Genomic DNA, 9,100 nt, shown 5'->3' with positions numbered 1-9,100 from the left:
GTAAAGAGATGCGATGCAGTGACGGTAGCTGGAAGTGGTAGGGGACCGGGTAGGCCTAGATTAATGTTGGCTAGCATTGTAAATAGAGATATGAATCTACTTAATTTGACCAACGAAATGACCTTTGATAGAGCCATGTGGAGAAGAAAGATTCATGTAGCCGACCCTATTTGATAAGACTTAAGGCTTGGTTTGGTTTGTAATCAAAGATCTAATACTCATACTGAAAGATCAAACAACTACTTGAAAATTATTTTTTGCTTTTTTTTTTTTCCAGTTACTTGGCAGTATTATCAATTTGTTGGTTATACCAATTTCCTTGAACATTGCCTTTTTTTGGTGGAATATCAAATATAAAATCATATCAAAGAAAAATTCTGAACATCTAATGCAAAGTAACTCCACTTGTACAATGGCCACTGATTCTGCAAATCCATTTTTAGAGGTCAAATGGTCTATTCTCGAGAACAATCCTAAATTGCTTGAGCTACAGTAAAAGTTGCACATCCAAAGTGTGATGCTGAACATCTGATGCAAAGGAACAATGTAGTTGCAAATAGTTCTCTACTAAAATCTTTTTATGTCACTGATTTATGATAATTCCATGAGAGATAATGTGCTCCAATCTTCAATCTTGATTGGAAAAGCTTGAAGATTCACTGGCCATAACTCCAAAAAAGATCGACCTTGTCATGGAGAGCCTCAGATCCTTTTACATAGCTATGCCTCCTGCTGCGACCCTGTCGTACTTCTTCTCTCTCCCTTACAGTCAAAACTGTTAATTATCCCAATAGAGCTTCTAGACAAATCATCTAACAAATTGTTATTTTATATTTTCCTGTTGCTACTTTTTGTGTTTTCTGAGCTTCCAATGGCAGACAATGGTGCATCTCTCATTGTGTGAAGGAAGCACCTGAGCAACATGTTAGCGTTCGTTTGTGTGCAGATACCATATAATGAAAGCTTTTGGCATCTCGAATCATTTTTGAACGTTCATTGCCATAAATTTGGATTTTCTAGAAAATGCTGCAATTGCTAGGTAATTGGAATTTTGGCGTTGTCAATGTAATATTTTTAGGTTTGGCCGAGGGAACAAAATTTGATTTGATATTAAGTTGTAAAGCATCTTATTAATATTATTGCGGAATCCATACAAGGTCTTATGAATCCCTTTAGATCCACTGCACGCATGAAAGATTTTGGTCACAGATTACTTGAAAGTTACCATATCGACGAGTTTCACAAGATATGATCAGATTACGTGGCCGTCAAACATGGCTTCTATTGTAGCTCAATCTCTTTTTATTGTTTTCTTGTAAGGCTCGAGCTTTTGCGACTAGTGAGGAATTTAAGAATGTGTTTGACAATCTACATGAGAAAATGTGTTTGCCATGTCCCGATGCATTGGATGTGTCCCTTTTGAAGGTTTAAGATTGAAAGCATAAACTTTTATTATCCTTTGGCTTCGCTTACATTTGTTATGCAGCCTTCTTTCTTTACTTGTTTGAAAACGTTAGCTTTAGCTATTGCACCTTAGTAATGATGTTCGGTAAAAAAAAAAAAATTGCCATTTTCCCCCCAAAGTAATGTGTTATGTAATATATATATATATATATATATACATATAGTACTTGTATCACATGCCTAATAAATTAACAGTCTTAAGATAGATGTGACACATCCAGATCAAGCCATGTATCATATTCCCGACACAATTCAGAGAATGTTCTCTATATTCTCTTGTTAAAACAAATTGAGTGTGCTCTCATTTATTTTCATGAACTACAGTATACAGATTGGATATAAAAAGTTGCAATAAAACTGTGTTCAATTATATTATGGCAGTTGGTAACATACCCCACATCTTTTTGGTAGACCCCCATATCCTTTTCCCTCTAACATTCTTACTATTCCAATAGATAGTTACATGAATCATTAGGCCAGTCGTCTTGTCTTAATTTTACTTAACATAAAATTCTCATATTATCCCTATCCCTAACTCCACCCACCACCACCTTTCCCCTCCACATAACCCCCTCACCCTCTGGTCCTTTCTTCTTTATCTTCATGATCTGCCGCTTCTTAAACAAGTTTTCTTTTTTGTACGATTCTAGGGTTTTGTAGACGCAATGGTAAGGGTTTCGTAAAGGTAATGGTGTATGGAGGCAAGGTGTTGCGTCAAAGGTGGCACCAGTGATAGGAACGGGTTGTTAGGGAGGAAAGGACATGAGAGGGGGTCATCGGTAAGAAGGGCCAAAGGGTAGCAAAAGGTGGGGACTATTGGAGAAAGGGTGTTGTAGAGGTGAGGATCCAAAGAAATGAGTTGAAATTATAGCTGGCGGTGAACCACAAAGTTGGAAAACAACTTTGAAAAGTTGGAAAACAACTTTGGTGTGTCGAAATCAATAACAAGTGAAGGTTCAAAGCAAATAGGTGAGTCTATTAGCAATGGTCCATTAATTCTTTTGCGTTTTTTTATTGTTAAATTAAATAATTTGGTTGTTTTGAAAATTATTTCTCAAAATGGATAAAAATGTATTTACAAAATATGTTTTCATGAAAATGTATTTTGTGAATATGTTTTCTATTAGAATTTAAAATAAAAAAAAATTAATTAAGAAAGCTTATTTATGAAATATGCTTTCAATATAATTTCTTCTTAAAAAAAGAAAAAGAAATGGTGTTTATAAAGCACGTTTTCAACATAAGTTTTTTTTATATTGAAAGCGTGTTTCGTAAATATCCTTTTAGCTTAAATTTTGTTTTAAACACACCCAACATTTATTTTGTTACATTTGCTCACAATTTTTTTTTATCTAAATTAAAAAAATAATTATACTTAAAGATATTTACAAAACACAATTTTAGAATTATTTTTTTTAAAAAAAAAACACTTTCAATGTTTTATTATCATTGCTTTCAACACAATTGCGGTTGACTAACTTTTTGGTATAAAGTTAGTCATTAGATGCACTTTAATAAGTGCCTGAGGCATCTGCTAGCCATTTGAATTTGAATAAATTACATTATTAATCCCTATAGTTTAAGCATTTTTTAAAAAAATAGAAAATGTGTTTACACTTTGAGCACAAGTTTTATAATTTTGATTAGAAAGTGTGTTATTTATTTATTTATTTTTAATTTCATTGTAACCAAGCTTTCACATAATTTTTTTTAAAGCATGCTCTTTTTTTTTTCTCTTCTTTTTTTTAATAATAAAAACGTACAATTTTTAATTTTTTTTTTTTATTTTCAGTAAAAAAAGTGCAACATAATGATGTTACGCTGAAAGTATGATTTGTAAATATCAGTATAAAAAAATTTATTATACTAGTAAACATGCTGAAAGCACATTTACAAAATATGCTTTTCAAATAAAAACATTATGTAGAAAGCATATTTTGTAAACATGTTTTCTATTATTTTATTTTATTTTTTTAAAATTTTACATTGAAAGTGTATTTTGTAAATATTTTTTAACTAGAAAATATATTTACGAAATATATTTTCTTAATTATTATTTTTTTTTAAAAATATCAATGGAAAGCATATTTATGACTCATTCCAAAAAATAATTTTCAAAACACAGCCAAGTTATTTAATTTAGAATTAAAAAAAAAAAAAACCCAAAAGGGTTAATGGCCCATTAGCAACACCCTTATATTTCTTTTCACCCTTTCCACTGATTGATCTAAATGTACAATCGTTTTGATCACAAAGTGTATATTCTTGGTCAATTTCAATATGAACTCAATTCTATGATATTATTGCCTTTGGCAGAGGAAAAAAATTGCAAAAGATATTATTAGTTCATTTATAAATAAATAAATAAATGAATAAAAAATAGTTGAGATAACAAGCCAACCCCAAAAAAGAAAAAAAGAAAAAAATGATGTACAAAAAAAGAGATGCATGTGCGCTAAGAGCAATTCAACTAGGTTCACCATTTCCTTTCCACCGCTTCCTTGAGTTTACTCCCCAAAGCAAATGCTAGAGGAGGAGGGACAACATTCCCAATTTGCCAATACTTGTGCTGAATATTACCCGCAAATTTGTAGTCATCTGAAAAACCCTGCATGCACAACATGAAAAATAGATCATAAAAAACTGATAGTTCGAAGTTAAGTAGAAGAAAAATAAGTCAACTTGACGCCTCTGGTTTTGATATTATCTTTTCCTCTTCTATTTGTTCTGTACAGGATCGGATGTCTAAGCAGCAGATTGGGACTGGTCGTAGAGTTGGGGACCTCTATGTAGTAGGGAGCTTGCATCTGCCTTTGACAACCTCTCCGACTGCCTTTTCCTCTTTTCAGTTAGATTCTCTGTCCAGCCCTTTCTACTTGTGGCATTCTAGATTAGGGCATTTGTCTGCTGACCGCTTACGGTCTTTGGCTCAATCAGGTATCTTGGAAAAAGTTTCTCCTAGTGAACTTACTGAATGTCAAGGGTGTAAACTCGCCAAGATAACAACCTTACCTTTTCGTAAAAGCACTTCTATATCTGATACACCATTTTCTTTAGTTCATACTGATGTTTGGGGCCCTTCTCCTGTTCTCACCAAAGGGGGTTCTGCATACTATGTGTCATTTGTTGATGACTGCACCCGTTACACTTGGGTTTATCTTATAACTCATAAGTCCAATTTCTATCAGATATACCGTACCTTTCAGTCTATGATTACTACACAGTTTGGGTCTACTATTAAAGTGTTACGGTCTGACTTGGGTGGGGAATATTTTAAAACTAAGTTTTGTGAGTATTTGGCCAATTTGGGTACCATTCACCAAACTTCCTGTATAGATACACCTGCCCAAAATGGTCGCGCTGAGCGTAAACACTGTCATCTCCTTGAGACAACTAGGTCTCTTCTTCACTCTGTCTCAGTTCTGGCTCCATTCTAGGGGGAGGCAGTTCTTACTGCTGCTTTTCTTCTCAATCGCATGCCTACTCCCATTCTTTCTGGTCGGTCTCCTTATGAGGCTTTGTTCTCCCAATTTGCTAACTACTCCCTCCTTCGTGTGTTTGGGTCTGCCTGTTTTGTCCTTCTTCCCCGCAAAGATAGGACCAAACTTAGTGCCTGGTCTGTTCTCTATGTCTTTTTGGGTTATAGTCCTACTCAGAAAGGCTATCGGTGTTACGACCCTGTTTCCCGTCGTCTTTATGACTCCCGTCATGTTTCTTTTCTCGAACGTCTACCTTACTTTCAGCTTCCTCCTGTCACTGCTCCAATTTCCAAAGAGGATTTGGTTCACATTGACCCATTTCCTTCTGAGGTACCGTCTAATGAGTACATCTCCACAGTTCCTCCTGAGCTTGTTTCATCTTCTCCTCCTGCTTCACCTTTGGCTGCTTCTCCTCCTTCAGTTTGTTCTCCTTTTCCGTTGTTAGTTTATTCTCGTCGCAAGGCTCCTCCTTCACCAGTTGTCTCTACCCCTACTGCTAATCCTCCTGCTGCTGCCGACTCTGATTCTGCTGCACATCGATATCCTACTCGAACGTGTCATCCTCCAAACAGGTTAGGTTGGTCTAATACATGTTTTTCTACTTCCTATCGTGCTTTTTTGTCTGCTATTCACTCTTTTTCAGAACCTCAGTCTTACAAAGAGGCATGTCAGGACCCTCATTGGGTTCACGCTATGGAAGATGAGTTGTCTGCTCTACAGAAAACTAGTACTTGGGAGCTGGTTCCTTTGCCTGCTGGTAAGAACTTGGTTGGTTGTAAATGGCTCTACAAAGTCAAGACTCATTCTGATGGGTCTCTTGAGCGCTACAAAGCTCGTCTGGTTGCCAAAGGTTTCTCTCAGGAGTATGGTATTGATTATGAGGAAACATTTGCTTCTGTTGCCAAGATGACTACTGTCCGTACTTTGATCTCTGTCACTGCTATTCGTTCTTGGCCTCTTTATCAGATGGATGTTAAGAATGCTTTTCTTAATGGTCATCTCACTGAGGAGGTTTACATGCGTCCTTCTCCTGGTCTTTCCCATTCCTCTGGCCAAGTTTGTCGTCTTCAACGTGCTCTGTATGGTCTAAAGCAGTCTCCTCGTGCTTGGTATGATCATTTTCAGACTGCTGTTACCAAGCTTGGGTTTCATTCTTCTGCTTTCGACTCTACTTTATTTCTGAGACATACATCGGCTGGTTTTGTTGCTCTCTTACTCTATGTGGATGATATGATCATCACTGGCTTTGACTCTTCTGCTATCTCTGAGGTCAAGCAGCATTTCTTCTGCACCTTCGAAATGAAAGATCTGGGGCCATTACAATATTTTCTTGGTATTGAGGTTACTTCTTCTCCAAAGGGTTATTTTCTGTCTCAGGCTAAGTATGCTAATGAAGTCATTCACCGTGCTGGTCTTACCGATACTAAGGTTTCTGATACACCTATTGAGCTTAATGTGAAGCTTAATTCTACTGATGGTGTCCCTCTGGATGATCCTACTTTATATCGCGAGCTTGTGGGTTGTTTAGTTTATCTGACTGTCACTCGCTTTGATCTTGCTTATGCTTTTCATGTGGTTAGTCAATTCGTTTCTGCTCCTCGCTCTTCCCATTAGGCTGCTTTGGTTCGCATTCTTCGCTATCTCAAGGGTACCATATTTCAAGGCTTACTATTGTCCTCTACTTCTTCTTTGGACTTGGTGGCCTATGCTGACTCTGATTGGGCTGGTGATGTTACTAATCGCAAGTCTACGTCTGGTTTCTGTATGTTTCTTGGTGATTCCTTGATCTCTTGGAAAAGTAAGAAACAATCAGTCGTTGCCCGCTATACTGCTGAAGCTGAGTATCGTGCTATGGCTCATGCCACTGCTGAGATTGTTTGGCTTCGTTGCCTTTTGTCTGATTTGGGTGTCTCTCAGTCTTCTCCGATCTCTCTCTATTGTGACAACTGCAGTGCTGTTCAGATTGCCCACAATACTGTCTTCCATGAGCGGACAAAACACATTGAGATTGATTGTCACTTTGTTCGCCAACATTTGCAGTCTGCCTCTATCTCGCTTCCTTTCATTCCTTCAGCTTTGCAACTTGCGGACTTTTTCACCAAGACTCACACTATTACTCAGTTTCAGTTTCTTCTTAGCAAACTCTCCGTGTTTTCTACCAAAACACTTTGAGTTTGAGCGGGGGTGTGAGAATATATTGTGAAATATATTGTGAGTCTTACAAATTAACTTAGAGTCCTATTAGAGGCATGATTGTATTATTGTATTAGAGTCCTATTAGAGTCATGGTCGTATTGTATTTGTATTTCCTTTTTGGTTTAGGAGTTAGGGCTATATATATTCTAAGGTTTGATTGTAATGGACACACATTGAATATATGAGATACAGAAAGCTATTCAGAAATCTTATAGTCCCCCTCTGTCGCCACTAAATCATCAATGACCAAAACACGTTCCCCAGGTTGAACAACCCCAAGGTGCATCTCTAAACAATCAGTACCATATTCGAGCTCATAGTCTTCGGAGATAACTTCCCCTATATATTGCAAAAAATTGACATTTTCACTTCAGATTTTATCAGGAAAAATTTAATTGTAGAAGGCAGGAACTGATAACAATAACTAAATTCCAAATGCCACAATGAAGTTGAATGGTTATTGACAAAGAAGAATGAGAAAAGTTGAGACAGTTATCAAGAAACATGCTGCTACCAAACTTCAATCACATATAGGTGCCTAAATACTAAATCCAATAAGGGCTTTGTGTGGACATACCATGGAAGTTGAATTGCGATGTTCAAATGTCTTTAGCACAAATGACAACCTAAAAAGTTCTTGCTCTCTTCCATGCATATAAATTCTTTCTGTTTCACTGACTGCTCAACCAACTTGGTTGTACTCTAGGATGTTCTTCCACAACCTCTTCGAACGACGCCAACGGTTAAATTGCCAAGCTCGTCAAGGTAACAACACTTGACGTTTCAATTTCAATGAACAAAAAATTAAAGTCTAAAAGCATGCCTAGCATAGGTGCCTAAATTCAAAGTCCACCAAGAGCTTGTGTGGATATCACGTTGAAGATGAATTGTATCTTTTTTGTCTCTTGCTATGAACTTTCATTGTTGGGTTGGTTAGAATCTCAAGTTTGGTATGTTAGTGCAATTTGTTGCTGCTACAGTAATTTATGAACAAAATTCCCAAGGATATGATAGGTGTTTAAGACTATTAAGTTTTACTACAAACAAATAAATTTCATTTAATGGCCTCTAATATTTAATTCTCTGACTTCAAATATTGCAAAACAAATTCAATAAGGCCATAAATACATACAAAATGATTTTTAAAAATAAACTTAAATAAAATAAAAAAAACTAACACAACCTTATCATTGAACTTTTTGCCATTGTCCAATTAATGAGTTGTCATCAATAAATACAAATTGTCCAAACACATGCAGTCAAATGGAATGCTGAATAGTTACAAGATTTTATTGGCCATTCAAAATTATCAAAAAATAAAAAGAAATACTTTAGTAAACATAGTGGTTACAAATGAACCTATCTTTCAACTCTTACTAATATAAACTGTAGTGTAACCCATTTCTCCTCACGAAAATCTGAAAAACACAATTGAAAAATCTAAAAGGCACAGCAAGTCCTAGTCCTCCTAGATTGCGTAATTAACAAAGCATTCATATATGATATGATATACGTAAATGAATTTTACCAACAAAAACAGCTCTCAATGACTTCTAGAAAAAGAAAATCTGAACTAGATCAGAATAATCAAGCATCTAATCAAAAACTGGGACAAAATTAGTGAATTGGCTGAATAAAACAAAAGAAAATTATACACACCATGTGGAATAGATTTAAGCACGAGTGGAGGATTTTCCCTTAACTACGAATGTGAGGAATAGAAATGAACATGTTCAACAAAAATAAACGATTGCATGAAATAGAAAGAACCATATTCAGAGTAACAGGAGATACCACTACGATGCTTAAAACTATTGAATAATAGGAGATACCTCTTAATGGCCACATAGACAGGAGCAGGGCACAACAAAGAGCTATGGAACAACTGCTGGCACTGTAGATTCAAACAGATTCAAACAATTAGTGACCATGTTCCAATTGTTTCTGATAAATTTGTCACT

The 9,100-nt window shown here is 35.9% G+C and overlaps 1 protein-coding gene across 1 annotated transcript; it reads left to right on the top strand.

Moving 5' to 3' along the window:
- The first annotated feature begins 412 nt into the window (after positions 1–412).
- LOC145797474 (uncharacterized) lies at positions 413–7,115 on the top strand. Its single transcript, XM_082884614.1, has 10 exons — positions 413–492; positions 879–930; positions 1,021–1,065; positions 1,321–1,425; positions 4,200–4,532; positions 4,902–5,026; positions 5,111–5,711; positions 5,955–6,146; positions 6,321–6,371; positions 6,861–7,115. Exons 1-10 carry the CDS (start codon positions 413–415, stop codon positions 7,113–7,115), a joined length of 1,839 nt encoding a protein of 612 aa, XP_082740740.1.
- Positions 7,116–9,100: the final 1,985 nt, after the last annotated feature.

Source organism: Camellia sinensis, chromosome 8, assembly GCF_055761805.1.
Source record: "Camellia sinensis isolate YWXY chromosome 8, ASM5576180v1, whole genome shotgun sequence".
NCBI classification, from domain to species: Eukaryota; Viridiplantae; Streptophyta; class Magnoliopsida; order Ericales; family Theaceae; genus Camellia; species Camellia sinensis.
This window is presented reverse-complemented; position numbering and strand designations above follow the sequence as displayed.

Bases quoted from the DNA above. Each gene is read 5' to 3' on its own strand.
- LOC145797474 (XM_082884614.1), top strand. From the start codon at position 413: ATGGCCACTGATTCTGCAAATCCATTTTTAGAGGTCAAATGGTCTATT. The intron at 493-878 runs GTAAAAGTTGCA...TTCCAATGGCAG, and splicing joins CCTAAATTGCTTGAGCTACA to ACAATGGTGCATCTCTCATT. The intron at 931-1,020 runs GTTCGTTTGTGT...TGGATTTTCTAG, and splicing joins CACCTGAGCAACATGTTAGC to AAAATGCTGCAATTGCTAGG.